Here is a 22,391-nt window from a genome sequence, read left to right as displayed (position 1 = left end):
CTCGGGAGAGGAATGGGGACCAGCCAGGCACAAATGAGCTTGGGAGAGAGGAATGGGACCAGCCAGGCACAAATGAGCTCGGGAGAGAGGAATGGGGGCCAGCCAGGCACAAATGAGCTCGGGAGAGAGGAATGGGGGCAAGCCAGGCACAAATGAGCTCGGGAGAGAGGAATGGGGCCAGCCAGGCACAAATGAACTCGGGAGAGAGGAATGGGGACCAGCCAGGCACAAATGAGCTCGGGAGAGAGGAATGGGAGCCAGCCAGGCACAAATGAGCTGTGGCCCCGGAGAGGGACAAGCCGCTCACCCACAGGCCCCTGCGGCTGCGGCTGGCCCTGGCAAAGCCGGCCCGGTCCTGGGTGCCTGTGGCCAGCTAGAGGGAGGGAAGCCCGGGTCCCGGGTGCCTGCGACTGGCCAGAGGAGGGAATCCTGGGTCCCAGGTGCGGGGCGAGGCAGAGGCAGTTAGGGGCAATCAGGCCAGCAGGGGAGCAGTTAGGGGCGATCAGGCAGGCAGGCAGGTGAGCAGTTAGGAGCCAGCGGTCCTGGATTGCGAGAGGCAGTCGGACATCCCCCGAGGGGTCCTGGATTGGAGAGGGTGCAGGCTGGGCTGAGGGACCCCCTGCTCCGTGCAAGAATTTTGTGCACCGGGCCTCTAGTTGTTAATAATGTCCATGTACCCATGGGTAAAAACTCGAGAATCCTCAAAACAGGAGGAGACGTTTAAAAATGCCCCCATTGGCTCTGCCTCCCCAGGACCCCGCTGTAAACACGGGGTTTGCTCCCAGCATGGTTGTTTTCCCCCGTTTTCCGTGATTGCGAACGCACTGCATGTAGAATTCGGGTCTCACCACGGGCATTTGTAACGGGTCTGTGTGCTGCCGAAGGCAGGGTGCACAGCACAGCACCCCCTACACCTGTCCCCCGGGGCACGTGTCAGACTCGACAGGGCCCGGCTCTCAAAATCCGGTGTTGCTCAGTGGTTAGAGCATTGGCCCGTGGACTGAAGGGTCTCGGGTTCGATTTCAGTCATGGGCATGTGCTTCCGTGGCGGGCTCAATCCCCGGCCCTGGCCGGGGCGGGTGCAGGAGGCAACCAGTCGATGTGTCTCTCTCCCATCGATCTTTCTCTCTCTCCCCCCACTTCCCTTCCACTCTCTCTTAAATGTCAATGAGGAAACATCTCTGGGGAGGATTAACAAACACATATCTGAGATTCTGACGGGACCCCTACGTCGGGGGCCACCTCCCTGGCCAGCGTCCCCTCCAAAGGCAGGGTCTCTCTGGTGGGGGGGGGGGACCTAGGGCGCCTGTCTGTCTCCCGGGGGGAGGCGCTGACCCCGCCGACCCCGCTGACCCCGCGGCCCCTGCCCCACAGCCGACCTGTTCGACATCCTGCTGCCGATGCTGAACATCTACCAGGAGTTCGTGCGCAACCACCAGTACAGCCTGCAGATCCTGGCGCACTGCAAGCAGAACCGCGACTTCGACAAGCTGCTCAAGCACTACGAGGCCAAGCCCGACTGCGAGGAGCGGACGCTGGAGACCTTCCTCACCTACCCCATGTTCCAGGTGCGCCTGCGTGCCCGGGCGTCCCCGCCTCCCCCGGCCCCCCGGCCCAGTGTGTCCCCGCCTCCCCGTCCCCACCTCCCTGTCCCAGGGCGTCCTCACCTCCCCGTCCCAGTGCGTCCCCTCGTCCCTGTCCCAGTGCGTCCCCACCTCCCGGTCCCAGTGCGTCCCCACCTCCCCGTCCCAGGGCGTCCCCGCCTCCCCCGTCCCAGGTGGGCCGCCCGGCCTCTGCCAGGAGGGAGCCAGTCCGCCAGCCCGGGGGTCCTGTGGGGCTCCCGTAGCCACGCAGGGAGAGGCCCGGCCCTGCCATGCCTGCTGGGGCTGGAGAACAGGGCGGGGGCGGGGCTGCCCACAGAGCAGGCGTAGTGGGAAGGCGAGGGGGAGCTCCCTCAGGGCCCTGTCCCTCCTGGTCCCCAGGCACCCCCAGGCCCTGCCCCTGCAGGTGTCCTCGGAGCTCAGCGAACCCTTCCCAATGCCGCTCTGTCCCTCCCCATCCCTCCCCCCCCGCCCCCCCCCAGATCCCCAGGTACATCCTGACTCTGCACGAGCTCCTGGCGCACACCCCCTACGAGCACGTGGAGCGGAACAGCCTGGACTACGCCAAGTCCAAGCTGGAGGAGCTGTCCCGGTGAGCGCAGCCCCCGCCCGGGTGCCCGCCCCCCGTGTGCTGAGCCCCCAGGGGAGCTCCCGTGCAGGGTAGGATTGGGGGGGGGCAGTGCCTGGCTCACAGCGCAGGCCCTCGTGGGCACGGGGGAAGGCCAGCACACTGGGGCCAGGTCCGAGGCGGGGCCGCCTTTCCGGACAGGTGGACAGGCGCGGCTCACACCCTCCCGTCAGCATGTCCCGAGGGGGCCTGGGGCGGGCCCTCGTGAGCCCAAAGCCCCAGCAGTCAAGGCCCCCTCAGCTCCTGAGGCCGGGGCCTCCCGCAGGGCAGAGGGGCCGGGGAGCAGGGAGGGCGCTGCCTGCACCGATGGCAGGGGAGGTGGCAGGGGGTCTGATTCTGGGTTTCTGATGGGTCAGGTGTGGGGACGGAGCCAGGTCCAGTCAGGGTGGGGTGAGCCCACGGGAAGAGTAGGGGAGGGTGTGCAGGGAGGAGGGGGCCACGAACCCGGGTACCAAATCCCACACCCGTTCCAGCGGGGGCTCCTGGCCCTGAGGGACACCTGACCCAGGGCACCGGGCACAGGGCAGACACAGGGCGGCACAGGGCGGGCACAGGGCGGACACAGGGCGGACACAGGGCGGACACAGGGCGGGCACAGGGCGGACACAGGGCGGACACAGGGAGGGCACAGGGAGGACACAGGGAGGGCACAGGGCGGGCACAGGGCGGGCACAGGGTGGGCACAGGGCAGACACAGGGCAGGCACAGGGCAGGCACAGGTGCAGGGAGCACCAAGCTGCCCAGGAATGTGGCCTAAGATGCTGACCCCGTCCCCCGGGTCCCGGCATGCAGTCCACTCTGTCGTCTTGGATCAGGAGCTAAGGTGACCCCCTCCCTCCCTAATGTGCCGGGACCGCCCTGGCCGGGTGGCTCAGTGGATAGAGCCCCAGCCCTCAGACTGAAGGGTCCCAGGCTCTGTATCTCGGATTAGGAACCAGCTGTGCCGAGCGTCCCTCCCACACCTGCCTGTCCCTACAGTTCACGGAGGTCAGACTCAGCTGAGCCACAGCTGATCGCCAGGCCCCCTGTCATAATCCAGTTTAGCCCTGACAGGTGTGGCTCAGTGGATAGAGCGTCGGCCTGCGGACAGGTGGGGGGACAAGTACAAAGGCCCGGAGAAGGAGTTGGCAGGAGACTTGAAACCAATCAAGATTGCAAAGTTGGCCAGGAACTTGTGCGGGGATTTTTTCCCCAAAGTGAGTGAGTGCTGCCACCATGTGGACAGGAGAGGTATTGCAGGGGCAGAAAGGAAACAAGAGGGACTTGATCAGCTTCTCTCAGACGGGGTGGTACCCAGTCAGGTTCCCTCCCAGCCTCGCCAGCACCTACAAAACTCACCCCAGTGGGTTTGTCCCTGAGCCGGCGGCACCGCCCTGGCCTCTGACAATAAGCCAAGCCCGAGCCAGGATTTAAAACAACAGCTGGAGCCCGGCCGGCGTGGCTCCGCGGCTGAGCATCAACCCAGGAACCCAGAGGTAGCGGGTTCGATTCCCGGTCAGGGCACAGGTCCCGGGCTCGATCCCCGGGGTGGGCCGTGCAGAAGACAGCCGATTCATGATGTTCCTCCCTCATCTATGTTTCTATTTCTCCCTCTCCCTTCCTCACTCTCTAAAAGTCAACTTAAGTGTTATTTTTAAAAATAATAAGTTTAGCCCTAACCGGTGTGGCTCAGTGGATAGAGTGTCGGGCTGCGGACTGAAGGGTCCCGGGTTCGATTCCAGTCAAGGGCGTGTACCTTGGTTGCGGGCACATCCCCAGTAGGGGGCGTGCAGGAGGCAGCTGATCGATGTTTCTCTCATGGATGTTTCTGACTCTATCCCTCTCCCTTCCTCTCTGTAAAAAAATCAATAAAGTATATTTTAAAAAAAATAATAATAAGTTTAAAAACAGCCATATAAGAGAATTCAGTGGGGATGGGACTACAGGTATAGAAGCCCTGAGGAGGGATGGGAAGGGAGAGGGAGAGAGAGAAACATCCATGATGAGAGAGAATCATGGATCGGCTGCCTCCTGCACGCCCCCCACTGGGGATCGATCCGGCAACCCGGGCCTGTGCCCTAACCGGGAACCAAACGGTGACCTCCTGGCCCCTAGGCTGAGGCTCAACCCCTGAGCCAGGCCGGCCGGCTTCCCTCCAGACGCACCGGAACCCACAGAACTAACTAAAGTCATTCTTGCCTGAGCCGGGTCCTCCAACAATAAGCCATCCCAGAGCCAGGATAAAGGAAACAGCCCCAAGAAGGGCTCAGAAGGGGGAAGCAGCAAGTGCAAAGGCCCTGGGGTCCTTCTCCGGATTCTGCCCCCACCCCCACCCCCGCTTCCCCAACAAATGACCCACTCCTTTCCTAAGGCTCCTGGGAACTCATGGAGGCTCTGAGCAAAGTCCAAACTTACCCAGCAGTATTTGTAAAAAAGCAGGTAGATGGCGCCACCTCGTGGACACAAGCGGCATTGCAGCCGTCAGAACAGGGACAGTTGGGGGGGGGGCGGGGCTGTGTCCTATTTCTCTCTCAGACGAGCCAGAATTCACAGAAATAACTGAAGTCGGTGTTCCCCGAGCCGGCTGCAGTGCCCTGTTCTCCAGGAATAAGCCACTCCAGGCCCATTATTACGAACACGGCCGCATAGAGAGCGTCGAGGGCCACTGCACAGGACGTGCAAAGGTCCTGGGGCAGAAATACTAGAAACGTCAGTCTCTTCTGTGGGTGGACAGAGCTGGTGGTTGGATGTACGGGGGGCTGATTAATGAGCTCATGATGTCTCCTGTAGCCCGTCTTTCTCCCCATGCTGCTGTCTATGCCTCCCACGTTTCAGACATATATATATATATATATATATATATATATATATATATATATATATATATATTTTATTGACTCAGAAAAGAAGGGAGAGGGGGAGAGAGAGAAACATCAACAATGAGAGAGAATCATGGATCGGCTGCCTCCTGCACGCCCCACCCTGTGGATGGAGCCCGCAACCCAGGCATGTGCCCTTGACCGGGAATCGAACCCTGACCTCCTGGTTCATAGGTCGATGCTCAACCATGGAGCCACGCCGGCCGGGCACGTTTCAGACATTTAAATCCCAGAGGCCTGGCCTTAGCTGTCACCTCCGTCTCCTTTTCTCTGACACACGATCCCGCCTCCTGCTGTGGGAGGTAAAGTGAGATCGGACCTCTCCGTGCCCAGCTCACTGGGCTCCTTCCTGCTGCCGACCCCTTTGGGGGGCCACGCTGAGAACTGGGGGTTCCAGGCTTTCTCCCCAGACCTGGCTGGGCCGGGCCCCCATCCCTCCCGGCGTGGCCGCCGGAGCTGTGTCCGACCGCGCGGCTCCCCGCCCGTCCCCGCAGGATCATGCATGACGAGGTGAGCGAGACGGAGAACATCCGCAAGAACCTGGCCATCGAGCGCATGATCATCGAGGGCTGCGAGATCCTGCTCGACACCAGCCAGACCTTCGTGCGGCAAGGTGGGCCCCGCGCTGGGCCGGGGGGGGCTGGGGGGGCACTCGGCCCCTCCGGCTGCTGTGGCCGCCGCTCCTGCCGCATGACCGCGGGGTCCCCAGGGCTGGGGGGAGTGACCGCGGGGTCCCCAGGGCTGGGGGAGTGACCGCTGGGTCCCCAGGGCTGGGGGGAGTGACCGCGGGGTCCCCAGGGCTGGGGGAGTGACTGCGGGGTCCTCAGGGCTGGGGGGAGTGACCGCGGGGTCCCCAGGGCTGGGGGGAGTGACCGCGGGGTCCTCAGGGCTGGGGGGAGTGACCGCGGGGTCCCCAGGGCTGGGGGAGTGACCGCGGGGTCCCCAGGGCTAAGGGAGTGACCGCGGGGTCCTCAGGGCTGGGGGGAGTGACCGCGGGGTCCCCAGGGCTGGGGGAGTGACCGCGGGGTCCCCAGGGCTGGGGGGAGTGACCGCGGGGTCCCCAGGGCTAAGGGAGTGACCGCGGGGTCCCCAGGGCTGGGAGGAGTGACCGCGGGGTCCTCAGGGCTGGGGGAGTGACCGCGGGGTCCCCAGGGCTAAGGGAGTGACCGCGGGGTCCCCAGGGCTAAGGGAGTGACCGCGGGGTCCTCAGGGCTGGGGGAGTGACCGCGGGGTCCCCAGGGCTGGGGGGAGTGACCGCTGGGTCCCCAGGGCTGGGGGGAGTGACTGCGGGGTCCTCAGGGCTGGGGGAGTGACCGCGGGGTCCTCAGGGCTGGGGGTAGTGACCGCGGGGTCCCCAGGGCTGGGGGGAGTGACCGCTGGGTCCCCAGGGCTGGGGGGAGTGACCGCGGGGTCCCCAGGGCTGGGGGGAGTGACCGTGGGGTCCCCAGGGCTGGGGGGAGTGACCGCGGGGTCCCCAGGGCTGGGGGAGTGACCGCGGGGTCCCCAGGGCTAAGGGAGTGACCGCGGGGTCCCCAGGGCTGGGGGGAGTGACCGCGGGGTCCTCAGGGCTGGGGGAGTGACCACGGAGTCCCCAGGGCTGGGGGAGTGACCGCGGGGTCCCCAGGGCTGGGGGGAGTGACCGCGGGGTCCCCAGGGCTGGGGGGAGTGACCGCGGGGTCCCCAGGGCTGGGGGAGTGACCGCGGGGTCCCCAGGGCTGGGGGGAGTGACCGCGGGGTCCCCAGGGCTGGGGGAGTGACCGCGGGGTCCCCAGGGCTGGGGGGAGTGACCGCGGGGTCCCCAGGGCTGGGGGAGTGACCGCGGGGGAGGGGCTGGGGGAGTGACCGCGGGGGAGGGGCTGGGGGGAGTGACCGCGGGGGAGGGGTGGAGGGCGTGGCCCGGGAGCAGGGTTGCTGCCAGGACTGGGGTCGCCCGGATCCTAAGCTCAGTCCCACGCTCGACTCCCACGGTGCTCAGAGGCCAGGGCCACCCTGGAGACGGGGTCAGCCAGGGTCAGTCAGGCTGACCCCTCCACCCCTGGGCCCCTCCACCCTGGAGATGGGGTCAGCCAGAGGTCAGGGGTCACCCTGGAGACAGGAATCAGCCAGGGGTCCGCCAGGAGTCACCCTGGAAATGGGTTCAGCCAGGGGTCAGCCAGGAGTCAGCCTGGAGATGAGGTCAGTCAGGGGTCACCCTGGAGATGAGGTCAGTCAGGGGTTAGACAGGGGTCAAGGGTCAACCTGGAGATGGGTCAGCCAGGGGTCACTCCAGAGACGGACTCAGTCAGGAGTCAGCCAGGGGTCAGCCAGAGGTCAGTCAGGGGTCAGCCAGGGGTCAGCCAGAGGTCAGCCAGGGGTCAGCCGGGCCTCTCTCCTCTGCCCGCAGGGTCCCTCATCCAGGTGCCCATGAGTGAGAAGGGCAAGATCCCGCGGGGCCGCCTGGGGTCGCTGTCCCTGCGGAAGGAGGGCGAGCGGCAGTGCTTCCTGTTCTCCAAGCACCTCATCATCTGCACGCGGGGCTCCGGCGGGAAGCTGCACCTGACCAAGGTGGGCGGGGCCAGGGGAGCTGCACCTGACCAAGGTGGGGGGGAGGGGGGGAGCTGCTCCTGACCCCGGTGGGCGGGGCTGGGCGGGGAGCTTCACCTGACCCTGGTGGGCGGGGCTAGGCAGGGAGCTGCCCCTGACCCTGGTGGGCGGGGCCAGGGGAGCTGCACCTGACCCCGGTGGGCGGGGCCAGGGGGAAGCTGCACCTGACCCAGGTGGGCGGGGCTAGGCAGGGAGCTGCACCTGACCCCGGTGGGCGGGGCCATGGGGAGCTGCACCTGACCCTGGTGGGCGGGGCTAGGCAGGGAGCTGCACCTGACCCCAGTGGGCGGGGCCATGGGGAGCTGCACCTGACCCCGGTGGGCGGGGCCAGGGGGGAAGCTGCACCTGACCCAGGTGGGCGGGGCCAGGGGGGAAGCTGCACCTGACCCAGGTGGGCGGGGCCAGGGGAAGCTGCACCTGACCAAGGTGGGCGGGGCCAGGGGAAGCTGCACCTGACCCCGGTGGGCGGGGCTAGGCAGGGAGCTGCACCTGACCCCGGTGGGCGGGGCCATGGGGAGCTGCACCTGACCCCGGTGGGCGGGGCTAGGCAGGGAGCTGCACCTGACCCCGGTGGGCGGGGCCATGGGGAGCTGCACCTGACCCCGGTGGGCGGGGCCAGGGGGGAAGCTGCCCCTGACCCCGGTGGGCAGGGCCGGGCGGGGCTCTCAGTGTCACTGCCCAGACCTCCCACACGGCACATGGCCCCCCTGAGCCTCCGTGTGCGGATCTACATAATGGGGGTGAGAACCCCTCCGTGGGAAAACCCTCCTCGATCCCCAGTGGGAGGCGTGCGGGAGGCAGCTGATCCATGATTCTCTCCCATCACTGATGTTGCTAAGAGACAGAACACCCATGGATGAAGTTAATAGAAATGCATTTTCAATGCCACTCGGAACGTAACACACCGTGGCTGCCCCGGTCACGGCCCCCCCCGGGCCCTGGTCGCTCTCTTACAGAACGGGGTGGTGTCCCTCATTGAGTGCACCCTGCTGGAGGACCCCGAGAGCACGGAGGAGGAAGGTAGGCGTGGGAGCTGCTCGTGCATTTACACGCGCATGTGCGCACACAAATATACACGCACACACATATACACAGATATACACGCGCGCACGCACACACAAATATATGCACACGCACACAAATATACACACAGATATACACACGCACGCACACAGATGCACATGCGCACACATAGATATACACACGCGCACGCACAGATACACACACGTTCACGCACACAAATATACGCACACAGAGATATACACACATGCACACACACAGATACACACGCACACACAGATACACATGCACGCACACATACACACTCACCCAAAGGCTGGGCCCGGTTGTGGGCCCAGGGAGGTGGGGAATGGGGGGCTGGAGGGGCCAGCCCCTTTTCTGGACCCAGAAGCAGCCAGAGGCCTGTACCCCGGACACCCCGCCTCCCCAGCGGGCAGAGCGTTAGGGGTCCCGGCCCCGCCCCGCCCACGCCCACTGGGCTGACTGGCTGCGTGTTTTGCATCTGGAAGCCAAAGGGTCCGGCCAGGACATGGACCACCTGGACTTCAAGATCGGGGTGGAGCCCAAGGAGGCCCCGCCCTTCACCGTCATCCTGGTGGCCTCGTCCCGGCAGGAGAAGGCCGCCTGGACCAGCGACATCAGCCAGGTGAGCCGCGCCTGTTCCCGAGAGCCTGGGAACCCTGCCTCTGGGTCAGCCGCCCGGTGATGCATGTCAGGGTGCAGCAGGAGCCGGGCTGGGGAGGGACCGGGAGTGTGGGGTGCAAAACTGGGGAGGAGGGGGTCCCAGCCTTGACCTCCCACCGCACTGCCTGTCTGCCGCACCCCAGTGACGTCCCCACTGCCACCACGAGCATCCTCAAACTAGAGGATTCTGGGATGTGGCCCAGTACAGGGCCCCCCGCCAAGGAGGAACCCTCTCCGGGCGGAAACGGGGGCCTGGGCAGAGGACAGTGAAAGGGGAAAGGTCACACACACACCCCAAGATGTAGCTTTTCTTTGGGTTCGTGTGGGTACTCCCATTCAAAGCAGACTTTGCAAACCGCCCAGCCTCAGTTTGTCCCCATTTTGCAGGTAGACAAACTGAGGCTCAGGCAGGTCGGGGGAACCCCCACTTCTGACCAACATTCACGGGTGGCTGTGCATCGACCCTGCCCCTGCCCGGATGGACGGACGGACGGACGGCGCCCTCGGGGGCCGGGCCCCTGCGTCCCGGGGAGAGAGGGCCAGGTGCACGGCTCTCGCTGGGGGTGGGGGCGGGGCTCTGACGCGGGGCCCCTGTGCTTCCAGTGCGTGGACAACATCCGCTGCAACGGCCTCATGATGAACGCCTTCGAGGAGAACTCCAAGGTCACGGTGCCCCAGATGATCAAGTGAGTGCCCTGGCCCGTCGGCCGGCGCGGGGCCACGGGGAGCGGCGGGGAGGCGCGGCGGGGAGGCTGGGCCGGCGTGCTGGCTCCGACGCCCAGCTCTCGTCTTTGGGGTATTTGTTGTCTGTTCGGAGTTTATATCTGTTTGGGTTTTGTGAGAGAAAGCGGTGGGGGGGGGGGGGGGAGAGAGAGAGAGAGAGAAACATCGATGTGTTGTCCCACCGATGGATGGATGCGTTCGTTGCTTGATTCTTGTACGTGCCCTGACCGGGGACCGAACCCGTGACCTTGGAGTACGGGGACAACGCTCTAACCAACTGAGCCGCGCGCTCAGGGCTAGTTCATGTCTGTTTGGAAGAGGGCTTTGGCTCCGTGGATTTTTGCATGAGGCTGTTTAAAATGTAACATTAGAGCCCAGCTGGCATGGCTCAGTGGTTGAGCGTCGACCTAGGAACCAGGAGGTCAGGGTTCGATTCCCTGTCAGGGCTCATGCCCGGGTTGTGGGTTCCATTCCCAGTGTGGGGCGTGCAGGAGGCAGCCAATCCATGATTCTCTCTCATCGTTTTTTTAAGTATACATCTATACTAATAAAAGGGTAATATGCTAATTAGACCGGGAGACCTTCTGGACGTCCTTCTGGACAAAGCCATGATGGCGGGGCCGAGGCAGAGGCTGTTAGAAGCAATCAGGCCAGGAGGGGAGGGCAGTTGGGGGTGATCAGGCCGGCAAGGGGGGGCAGTTGGGGTTGAGAAGGCCAGTGGGGGGGGGGGGACAGTTGGGGGCAAGCAGGCCGGCAGGCAGAGTGGTTAGGGGCGATCAGGCAGGCAGGCAGGTGAGCAGTTAGGAGCCAGCAATGGCAAGAGGGATGTCCAACTGCCGGTTTAGGCCATATCTGGATCTGGCCTAAACCGGCAATCGGACATCCCCTGAGGGGTCCCAGATTGGAGAGGGTGCAGGCTGGCACCGGGCCACTAGTGTGTGTGTGTGTATTTTTTTTTTCAGAGAGTAAGGGAGAGGGAGAAAGAGAGAGAAACATCAATAATGAGAGAGAATCACGGATCGGCCTCCTCCTGCACGCCCCACACTGGGGATCGAGCCTGCAACCTGGGCATGTGCCCTTGACTGGGAATCGAACCCGGGACCCTTCCGTCTGCAGGCTGCTGTTCTATCCACTGAGCCACACCGGCCAGGCCTCTCTCATCGTTGATGTTTCTATTCCTCCCTCTCCCTTCCTCTCTGAAATCAATAAAAACGTTTTTAAAAATAATAATAATAATGGCCGGTTTCTAAGAATATCGTTGCCAAAAATAAGTAAATAAATAAATAAGTTGCAGCCCCTTCTTCCTCAGTGTCCTTCCCCCAAAGTTTTTCTTGTTCCGTGAGCAGCCAGTCCTTCAGCAGCCTGTCTGTCTGTCCATCCCGTCTGTCTGTCCGTCCCAGCTGTCAGTGCCTCGGGAGAGAGTGATGGGTGGGCCACAGCCAGCCCCCTGCCCCCCCGCCGGGAGCCCGTGGCGAGCCCCCGGTGTGACCTGGTGCCCCCCATCTCCCCCATCCCCCCACCCCCCCGCAGGTCAGACGCCTCGCTGTACTGTGACGACGTGGACATCCGCTTCAGCAAGACCATGAACTCCTGCAAGGTGCTGCAGATCCGCTACGCCAGCGTGGGCCGGCTGCTGGAGCGGCTCACCGACCTGCGCTTCCTGAGCATCGACTTCCTCAACACCTTCCTGCACTCCTACCGCGTCTTCACCTCCGCCGTCGTGGTCCTGGACAAGCTCATCGCCATCTACCGCCGGCCCATCAGCGCCATCCCCGCCAGGTGGGCGCCCGCCCCGGCCCGCCCCGGCCGCCGCCTCCCCCCCCCGCCCCCCCAGGAACCACACGCTCTCTCCCGGGCCCCGGAGAGGCCAGCCGTGGCCTGAGCAGGGGAGGCGGGCACCCCGGAACCAAGCGGAGCAGTAGCGGGGGGACACGGGGGGCCCTGACCCCTCTTCCCTCGGGCTCCCGGGTGGGGTCAGCTGCAGGCGGGCACCGGGCTCTGTCCTCCACGGCCTCACCGCTCAGCCGCTCCGTGAAGCTGGGCCCACCCTCTCCAAGGGCCAGCGTTCCACACCTTCCCCATTTGAGGGCCTGGCTCCGTGGCTGAGCGTCGACCTATGAACCAGGAGGTCACAGTTCAGTTCCCGGTCAGGGCACAGGCCCGGGTTGTGGGCTCCATCCCCAGTAGGGGGCGTGCAGGAGGCAGCCGATCTGTGATTCTCTCTCATCGTGGATGTTTCTCTCACTCTCTCCCTCTCCCTTCTCTGAAATCAATACAAATATTTAAAGAACAAAAAAGGAAGGGATGGAAGGAAGGAGACAGGAAACGTATTCCCACTCTCTGAGCCCGCATCCTGCTCTGAGGAGGAGAGGGGTCCCTCCCTATGGGCACAGCCGGGCCGTTCAGCAAGAAGGGGGGTGGGGAGCGGCAGGCCTGAGCCTGTGACGCGCCCCCGAGGCCCGGAGAGGAGTCTGTGGCTGAGCGGGTGCCTGCACCCGGGGCCCTGGTCTCGCTGAGCCCACTGGTGCCCGGCCGGCCGAGGTTGGGGGACAGTGTGGGCGCTGTGCTCCCCGTCCCCCCAGGGGCTGGAGCTGGGCCCCCGGCTGTCGGGAGCGGGCCTCCTGCACGATCCCACCGTCCAGGGCCCCGGGGAGGCCGGGCTGGTCCCGAAAGCAGCCGGAGGCATGAGGAGGACCAGGGACCCCCACCTCTGCGGCCTGAGCCCCTGCCCCAGTGCGCCCGCGCTCCCCGCCTGCACCCACTGTCCACCTGCTCGGGCCTCACGGATGGCTCTGACCTCGGCATCAGCCCCCCAGGGGCCCTGTGAGCAGGAGAGACCCCGGGGGCCCAGCAGGCACGGGGGACCCCAGGCCCACCCGGGGCCACGCCGACCTTCCTCCCTCCTCCCACCCGCCCCCCGCAGGTCGCTGGAGCTCCTGTTCGCCAGCGGCCAGAACAACAAGCTGCTGTACGGGGAACCCCCCAAGTCCCCGCGTGCCACCCGCAAGTTCTCCTCGCCGCCCCCGCTGTCGCTCACCAAGACGTCCTCGCCCAGCCGCCGGCGCAAGCTGTCCCTCAACATCCCCATCATCACCGGCGGCAAGGCCCTGGACCTGGCCACGCTCGGCTGCGGCCCCAACGGCTACTCCCCCGGCTACTCGGCCGTGGCGCCCCTCGGCAAGGCCGCGCTGGACACCGGCAAGCTCTGCGTGTCCGGCGGCTTCGCCAGCAAGATCGCCGACGAGGCCGAGGCGGCCGCCGAGAAGCTGGAGGAGCCCCCGGCCCCCGGCAAGCAGAGTGAGTGGACACGTGGGACCCCACCTTGGCCCCGGGGGGGGGGACAAGCGGAGGGGGGGCCCTCTGAGTCCCTGGGGTGTCCATCTCCACAGGGGACACATCCGGGGCCAGGCCACAGTCACCACCAGACCTGGTCCTGCCCCCCCAGACTGGGTGTGTGTGCATGCAAGTGTGTGTGCATGTGCCCGCATGTACATGTGCCCACGTGCACACATACTTACGTGTGTGTATGTACTCGTGTGTGTTTTGTATGTGTGTGCATGTGCACATGTCTGTGTGGCAGTGTGTGCATGTATGTATTTGTGTATGTGTCAGTGTGTTTTGTGTGTTCGTGTTTGTGTGTGCTTGTGTGTTTATGTGTGTGCTTTGTGTGTATGTGTGCTTGTTCATGTGTGTGCTGTGTGTGCATGAGTATTAATGATTGTATATGTTCACATGTGTTTGTGTGTGCATGTGTGTGCATGTGCGTGCACACATGTTGGACTCCGTTTTCTAAGGAGAAGACCTGGCGTCCCGTGCGCTCTCTAACGCGTCCAGGTGCAACTCCACTCGCTCTGTAGTTGAGGAAACTGAGGGCCGGGGAGGCCACTTTCTGAGCAGGACCCCCACGCAGGAGCCGACTCTCAGTGTACCCCGTCAGCTCCCCCCAAAGTGGGGGAGCCAGGCCCCGGTGCCTAAGGTGCTTCTCACACACCCTCGCCGCTCCCGGTGCGGCGTGGACCAGCCGGGGCGCCCTGGGGGCCTGTCAGACACGCAGGCCCGGCCCAGCCCGGCCCAGCCCTCTGCTCAGGCTCTGCCGCCGGCACGCTCCCAGGGGTGCCGGCAGGTGTGAGGGGCCCCGGGAGGAGGGCAGAGCCGCCGGGAGGTCACAGCGCCCCATCCCACATGCGAGGGCGGAGGGGCCCGAGGAGCCGCTCAGCCTTCCCCCACGGCGAATCCACTGAATTCTGTTTCATCCGTAACTGCAGGCCTGAATCCAAAACCCGGGGACCGTCTGGGAGACGTGAGACCGTCCCCGCCCCTCCCAGGCTCCGACATCTCCGTGCGGGAGGAGTCGGACACGGAGCAGAACCAGAGTGACGAGGCCGACCCCGAGACGTCGCCCACCAAATCCCGACGACACCCAAGCCCGTCAAGAGCAAAAATCCCTCAGGTACCGCTCAGCAGGGACCAGGTGGCCGAGCCCAGGAGAGAGAGAGAGAGAGAGAGAGAGAGAGAGAGAGAGAGAGAGCGCCAGTGTGCCCCACGCCCCGTAACCCGGGGTGACCATGGGGGGCTGGGTGGGTCCTGCTCTTACACCCAGCAGTCATCCCTGGCCCCAGGCGGGATGCGCGACCCGCCCCACATGGGACGGCAGGGCCAGCACCCAGGGCCACTCCTGGGAGCCCCATCGAGGGGCCAGGTTACTCCCATTTTTCTTTTTTTCCTTTTTTTTTCCTTTTTTATTTCAGAGGGAAGAAAGGAGGAGGGAGAGAGAGATAGAAACATCCATGATGAGAGAGAATCACTGATCAGCTGCCTCCTGCACGCCCCACACTGGGGATGGAGCCCGCAACCCGGGCCTGTGCCCTGATGGGGAATCGAACCGTGACCTCCTGTTTCACAGGTCAACGCTCAACCACTGAGCAACACGGGCCGGGCCTAACAGTCATTATTGATAGCATCTGCAGACACAGAGCTTTTTGTACGGTCCCAATACCTCCTTTCACCTTCACGTCCCTCCTTGAGGGGGGTCCTACCCCCACTATCCAGAGATTGCCTACTGAGACCAGAGAGGTTAAGTAGCTACCCGAGGCCACACAGCACGGAGGGGAGGACGCGACTGCAGGGCTCTGTATCCCGCCGTGCCCGGCCTGTGCCCGGCTGGATCTCAGCGGCGACTGGGTCGGGGAGATGGAGAAGGCGGAGGGGGGGGGGTGCAGAGCACACGCCCTGGGACCCTGGCCTTCCTTCCTCCCCAGAGTTCCCCCTCTTTTCCTACAACAACGGGGTGGTCATGCGGTCCTGTCGCGAGCTGGACAACAGCCGCAGCGGCCTGTCGGCGGCCTCCGCCTTCGCCATCGCCACCTCGGGCGCCAACGAGGGCACCCCCAACAAGGAGAAGTACCGGAGGCTGTCCCTGGCCAGCACAGGTGCGGGGCGGGGGGCTCGGCTCACGGGGGGGGGGGGGGGGAGGTGGGGGGGCCCCTTCCTTCCGCCACCCGCTCTCCTCGTGCGCAGCCTGTGTCCAGAGGGAGGCCCGCAACCCACGGGCCAGTCACCCCCTCCCACCCGCGCACGTGGGGGCCCCCGGTGGGCGGGGATGTCAGCAGTCCCACCAGACGGGACGAGCCGCCCAGCCCGCCAGCCCTGGGGCAGAAGGTGAGGCGCGTGGGAGGCCGGCTCCGTGTCCCCGTGACCCTCTGCCCTCTGCCGCCAGGGTTCCCCCCGGACCAGAGGAACGGGGACAAGGAGTTCGTGATCCGCAGGGCGGCCACCAACCGCGTGCTGAACGTGCTGCGGCACTGGGTGTCCAAGCACGCGCAGGTGGGCGGGGCCGGGACAGGTGGGCAGGGCCTGGCTCTGGGTGTCCAAGCACGCGCAGGGGGGCGGGGCCTGGCTCTGGGTGTCCACGCACGCGCAGGTGGGCGGGGCCGGGCACTGGGTGTTTAAGCACGCTCAGGGGGCGGGGCCGGGGGCAGATGGGCGGGGCTTGGCACTGGGTGTCCAAGCACACGCAGGTGGGCGGGGCCTGGCTCTGGGTGTCCAAGCACATGCAGGTGGGCGGGGCCTGGCTCTGGGTGTCCAAGCACGCGCAGGTGGGCGGGGCCTGGCTCTGGGTGTCCAAGCACACGCAGGTGGGCGGGGCCTGGCTCTGGGTGTCCAAGCACGCGCAGGTGGGCGGGGCCTGGCACTGGGTGTCCACGCACATGCAGGTGGGCGGGGCCTGGCTCTGGGTGTCCAAGCACGCGCAGGTGGGCGGGGCCTGGCACTGGGTGTCCACGCACGCGCAGGTGGGCGGGGCTTGGCACTGGGTGTCCAAGCACATGCAGGTGGGCGGGGCCTGGGACAGGTGGGCGGGGCCGGGCACTGGGTGTCCAAGCACGCGCGGGTGGGCGGGGCCGGGGTGGGGGGGGACCACGGACGGCGGAGATGGGGACCGGTGGTGGGCCGGGCCTGGCGCGGGCTGGGGACAGGGGGGTGGGCACAGATCTGGGGAGAGGGGGTGGCGGGGGCAGCGGGAGGGGAAGCCAGGGCGCCAGCTGCCGTCTCAGACCCCAGGGAGGGGAACAGGGACATTCAAGGGCAGGCGCACTCCAGCCTCCAGGACGTGGGAAGCCGGGCTGGCTGGGCTCCTGTCTCTTGGGGTGCAAGGAAGGTCTGCACCTCCCAGGGCCCCGGCCCAGGCCCGGCCTCCCAGGCACAGGCAGCCGCGCCATGTGCCTTTCACGGGAGGTCTGCAGGAGCCGCTGGGGGGGTGCCCCGCCAGGCCCCGTGAGAAGGGAGTGAGGGGGCGCCTCCGCGGGTGGGACTGGAAACCACCGCCGCCTCCCGGGCCTGAGCCGGGACCCCGCGGGCAGCTGGGATGGAGTGGCCACAGCCCGGCGCCTCTCTCGCAGGACTTCGAGACCAACAAGGAGCTCAAAAGCAAGGTGGTGGGCTTCCTGGAGGAGGTGACGCGCAACCCCGAGCTGCTGACCCAGGAGCGGAAGGCGGCTGCCAACATCGTGCGGTGGGGCCCCGGGCTGGAAGAGCCGGGGGGCTGGGGGGGGCTGGGATTAGCCAGCCGCTGACCCACGGGGGTGGTCAGCAGCCGGGGCGGTCACCCCTGGAGCAGCCAGGCAGGACAGCCTGGGGGAGATGGGTGCCTGGAGGCAAGGTGGGTGCAGGCAGCTCATCTCCTCGCCTGGCCCCCAGGACGCTGACGCAGGAGGACCCTGGGGACAACCAGATCACGCTGGAGGAGATCACGCAGCTGGTGAGCTGCCCGCAGATGAGGTCTGGCTGGACTATGCACCCTGGAGGGCAAAGGCCTGCGACCCTTCCCCACCGAGTGCCCTGAGCTGCCCGGGCCCTGGGAGCCCGTGAGCGGCCTGGCCCGCTTGCAGGAGCCCCGGTGGCTCAGAGCGCCTTCTTGCTGTGAGGGCTCCCCCTACCCTGCGAAAGGGGGAGCAGGCTGTGCCCCCCGCCTCTGCTCCTAGGCTCACCCTCTTTCCTAGGCCCCAGCAAAGGGAGCAGAGGAAGCCCTGGCTGGTGTGGCTCAATGAATAGAGCGTCGGCCTGCAGACTGAAGGGTCCCGGGTTAGAGTCCAGTCAAGGGCACATGCCTGGGTTGCGGGCTCGATCCCCAGTGTGGGGCGTGCAGGGACAGCTGATCCATGGTTCTCTCTCATCATGATACTTGTCTCTCTCTCTCCCTCTCCCTTCCTCTCTGAAGTCAATAAAGATACATTTTTTTAAAAGAATGTAGGTTATAAAAGAAGGGGGGAGCCGAGGGGGCGGAGTCTCCCCTCCTGCCCAGCCACCTTCTCCCAGCCAGGCCTCCCCACCCCCACCCCGGGCTCTTGGCCCCGACAGGCCAGCCCTCCTGGGCCCTCCTCTCCCATTTCGTCTGCCAGGCGGCCCCCCCCCCAGTCTGTGGAGATCCCCAGGGGCTAAGCGGGGCTAACGGGGACCTGCCCCCTCAGGCCGCGGGCGTGAAGGCCGAGCCCTTTGAGAGCCACTCCGCCCTGGAGATTGCGGAGCAGCTGACCCTGCTGGACCACCTGGTCTTCAAGAAGATCCCTTACGAGTGAGTGGGGGGGCGGGTGCCGGCCTCCCCTCCCCCACCCCCCCTAATGACAGCCTCAACAGCAAAGGGATCAGGAGGGCCACCTGACCGCCCCCCCCCCCCCCCACAGGGAGTTCTTCGGACAAGGCTGGATGAAACTGGAGAAGAACGAGAGGACCCCCTACATCATGAAAACCACAAAGCATTTCAACGACGTGAGTGTGGGCGGTGGCCTCCTCTCTCTCTGGCTTGGCCCCGGCAGGACCCGCGAGGGGCTGGGGGGAGAATGGCCACCCCCCCCCGCACACCCTCCCCTGCACCCCCTCCCTCCGCCACATCTTGCTCCTCTGAGCAGCTTCCCGGTGAGACCGCCCGCGTGAGGGAAGGAGATTTGGGGGGACAGGGATGAGGGCCCCTTGCTGTGCTCACTTTTTTATTTAATACATTTTTATTGACGTCAGAGAGGAAGGGAGAGGGAGAGAGAGAAACATCCATCATGGATCGGCTGTCTCCTGCACGCCCCACACTGGGGATCGAGCCCACAACCCAGGCCTGTGCCCTGACCGGGAATCAAACCGTGACCTCCTGGTTCCTAGGTCAATGCTCAGCCACTGAGCCACGCGGGCCGGGCATCTATTACACTTTTCAGTACAATGAGGGGAGCTTAGAAAAAAAGGGACGTTACGTATATTAAAAGGTGGGTTCCTTACGGTCAAGTTAGCTACAGCGGCAGCAAGGACAGCAGCGTAACCCAGGATTTCAGTGGGGAGACATTCTAAGACGTGTTTCTTACTCATTTAACAGGTGATTTGCAAGTGTCCTTTTTAAAAAATAAAATATATTTTTATTGATGTCAGAGAGGAAGGGAGAGGGAGAGAAAAACATCATTGATAAGAGAGAATCATGGATCGGCTGCCTCCTGCACGCCCCCTACTGTGGATCAAGCCCACAACCCTGGCATGTGCCCTGGACTGGAATCGGCCCGGGACCCTTCAGTCCGCAGGCCGACGGTCTCTCCACTGAGCCACACCGGCCAGGCTCATGGTGCCCTCTCATTGGCCTTCCTCGTCCTGAGGAAAGCTTCTCCCGTCTGTCTGTGGACGGGTCATCAGCTGTCCCTCAGCGTTCGCTCGGGATCTTCAGAGCGTCTGCAGGTCACGGCGACCCGTCATCTTGACGACACTCATTCCTCTCCCCCTTCTTTCTTGTCTCACCGCGTGGGCTTCAAGATCAGTAACCTGATTGCTTCCGAAATCATCCGGAACGAGGACATCAGCGCCCGGGTGAGCGCCATCGAGAAGTGGGTGGCCGTGGCCGACATCTGCCGCTGCCTGCACAACTACAACGCCGTGCTGGAGATCACGTCCTCCATGAACCGCAGCGCCATCTTCCGGCTGAAGAAGACCTGGCTCAAAGTCTCCAAGCAGGTGTGGGCGGCGGCTGGCACCCGGCGCCTGGGGCTGGGCTGGGCTGGGGCTGGGGCTGGGGTGGGGCTGAGCTGGGGTGGGGCTGGGCTGGGCTGGGGCTGGGGCTGGGCTGGGGCTGGGGCTGGGTTGGGGCTGGGGCTGGGGCTGGGGCTGGGGCTGGGGCTGGGGCTGGGCTGGGGCTGGACTGGGCTGGGCTGGGTTGGGGCTGGGGCTGGGGCTGGGGCTGGGGCTGGGGTGGGGCTGGGCTGGGGCTGGGGCTGAGCTGGGGCTGGGTTGGGGCTGGGCCGGGCTGGGTTGGGGCTGGGGCTGAGCTGGGGCTGGGTTGGGGCTGGGCCGGGCTGGGTTGGGACTGGGGCTGGGCCGGGCTGGGTTGGGGCTGGGGCTGGGCTGGGTTGGGGCTGGGTTGGGGCTGGGGCTGGGGCTGGGCTGGGTTGGGGCTGGGGCTGGGGCTGGGGCTGGGTTGGGGCTGGGGCTGGGGCCGGGCTGGGTTGGGGCCGGGGCTGGGCTGGGTTGGGGCTGGGTTGGGGCTGGGGCTGGGGCTGGGCTGGGTTGGGGCCGGGGCTGGGCTGGGTTGGGGCCGGGGCTGGGCTGGGTTGGGGCCGGGGCTGGGCTGGGTTGGGGCCGGGGCTGGGCTGGGTTGGGGCCGGGGCTGGGCTGGGCTGGGCCGGGCTGGGTTGGGGCTGGGCTGGGCTGGGTTGGGGCTGGGGCTGGGGCTGGGGCTGGGGCTGGGGCTGGGGCTGGGGTTGGGTGGGCCGGGCTGGGTTGGGTGGGCCGGGCCAGGGCAGGACGTTCAGGGCGCTGGACACTGGTCAGCCGTAGGTGGACGGAGGGCAGGCTGGGGGCCAGCACTCCCGGGTACGAGGGAGAACCTCTGCTCCTGCATCGCCTGGGACCAGGGAGCAGGCCCACAGTGCGCACAGGAGCCGGGCGTCTGTAACGCCCCCACGTGAAGAATGAATACCCCAAAGTGGGGACTATAAGGCCGTGACTCTGGGTCCCAACAGTCTTCTCCTTGAGCTGGGACCAGCGTGGGGCTCCGCGGGGACCCGGCCCACACCTCCTCAGGACCCGAGCTCCCACCAGAGCACTCGTGGGTCCCGGCTGCCCGTCGGCCAGTTGGCGATCTTCAATGGGGGCTCGATCTTGATTTCTTCACACCCCGGTTCTGGAGACCCGTCGGAGGGTCCTGCCCGGGGACTGAGTGCCCGGCCCTGGGTCCGAGCGGCAGTTCTGAAAGCAGGGACGTCCTTGGGGGTGCCCGGCCACAGCGGGCGCGCGTGCAGGGGGCAGGGTGGGCCCCACAGAGGCCACCAGCCTCCAAGGCCCCGTGACTTTTTGTTTTGTTTTGTTTTTAATCCTCCCCCGAGGATGTTGCTCCATTGATTCTTAGAGAGAGTGGAGGGGAGAGGGAGAGACAGAGAGAAACATCCATGTGAGAGAGACACATCGATGGGCTGCCTCCTGCACACCCCCGACCAGGGCTGGGGATCGAACCTGCAACCAAGGTACATGCCCTTGAATGGGAATTGAACCCGAGACCCTTCGGTCCGAGGGCTGACGCTCTAACCACTGAGCAACACAGCCAGAGCGTCTGGGGACTTTTTTTGCCGTCTTTTCCTTAATTCCTAAACGTGGGCGGGTCGGGAAAGAGAAACGTGAAGGTGTGAGAAGCCGGTCACTTCCTCTGCGTGCCGGGTCCTCCTCCAACCTCCGGGTCTCGGGGTCCCTCCACACCCCACTTCCGTGTGTGTGTGTGTATGTGTGTGGAGGGCATGTGTGTGGGCACAAGGATCCTCAGGAGTTTGGGGTCACGGCTCCCAGGCCCAGGAAAGGCCCGAGCCCCTGAGTCTGCCCACCCACAGAGGGCAGAGCACACGTGGTCCTGGAGCCAGACTTGAAGGGGTGGGGGTCGTGGGGAGGGGAGGTGCGCAGAGTGGGAGAGTGGGGAGTGTGGACGCGTGGAGTGGGGGTGCGTGGAGTCAGGGCGCGCGGAGTGTGGGCATGGGGAGTGGGGGGGGCGCAGAGTCGGGGAGTGGGGGCGCGTGGAGTCAGCGCGCGTGGAGTGGGGCGCACGGCGTGGGGACCGTGGGGCGCAGGCCGCGGGCTAGTGGCGCTTCAATTCCTCGCAGACTAAAGCGCTGATCGATAAGCTGCAGAAGCTCGTGTCCTCGGACGGCAGGTTTAAGAACCTGCGAGAAGCCCTGAAGAAGTGAGTGTGGGTCCCGCCCTCGTCACCGCCCCCCGTGGGACTGCACCGCGCGGCATCCACCCCCCCCCACCCATCTGGCTGAGCAGGAGTCTGTGTGTCTGTGTGTCTGTGTCTGTCTGTCTCCCCACCAGACCCCCAGGGTGTCCCAGACCCCCCTCCACCTCGTCCTCCATCCTCTGCCCGAGAGACTTCAGTCTGGGGGCCCTTCCCGGGGGACAGGCTCAGGGAGGACCCCCGGAGTCCTTGATTCTAAAATGCACGGTTTGGGGATTTTTTTTTTCTTTTTTTACATTTTAGTATTTCTGACACTGGGATGCGTCTTAAAGCGACGTCTGTATTGAATAGGAGTGTGTTTTTACTTCCTTTACTTGGGAATCGGGCCTCAAAACAAAAGCGCCGCCCTGGCCGGTGTGGCTAAGTGGTTAGAGCGTCGGCCCGAAGGTTCGATTCCTGGTCAAGGGCAGGTACTTCAGTTGTGGATTTTTTTAAAGATTATTTATTTATTTGGTTAATCCTCACCTGAGGATATTTTTCCATTGATTTTTTTTTTTATATAGAGAGTGGAAAGGAGGGGGAGAGAGAGAGAAACATCGATGTGGGAGAGACACATC

At 65.0% G+C, this 22,391-nt stretch overlaps 1 protein-coding gene across 1 annotated transcript in view; it reads left to right on the top strand.

The window, feature by feature from the left end:
- RASGRF1 (Ras protein specific guanine nucleotide releasing factor 1) overlaps positions 1-22,391 on the top strand; it is a 58,644-nt gene that overhangs the window by 28,161 nt on the left and 8,092 nt on the right. The window contains 19 exon segments of the mRNA XM_079764054.1: positions 1,375-1,568; positions 2,084-2,193; positions 5,582-5,700; positions 7,471-7,631; positions 8,627-8,690; positions 9,200-9,336; positions 9,978-10,060; positions 11,628-11,876; positions 13,021-13,394; positions 14,423-14,503; positions 14,506-14,547; positions 15,356-15,526; positions 15,814-15,920; positions 16,994-17,106; positions 17,292-17,352; positions 18,062-18,165; positions 18,275-18,359; positions 19,374-19,571; positions 21,701-21,780. Of these exon segments, the coding sequence (XP_079620180.1) occupies positions 1,375-1,568; positions 2,084-2,193; positions 5,582-5,700; positions 7,471-7,631; positions 8,627-8,690; positions 9,200-9,336; positions 9,978-10,060; positions 11,628-11,876; positions 13,021-13,394; positions 14,423-14,503; positions 14,506-14,547; positions 15,356-15,526; positions 15,814-15,920; positions 16,994-17,106; positions 17,292-17,352; positions 18,062-18,165; positions 18,275-18,359; positions 19,374-19,571; positions 21,701-21,780 (2,533 nt within the window).

Source organism: Cnephaeus nilssonii (assembly GCF_951640355.1).
Source record: "Cnephaeus nilssonii genome assembly, chromosome: 24".
Classification (NCBI taxonomy): domain Eukaryota; kingdom Metazoa; phylum Chordata; class Mammalia; order Chiroptera; family Vespertilionidae; genus Cnephaeus; species Cnephaeus nilssonii.
The sequence above is the reverse complement of the archived record's forward strand: the minus strand, read 5'-3'. Positions and strand labels throughout refer to the sequence as shown.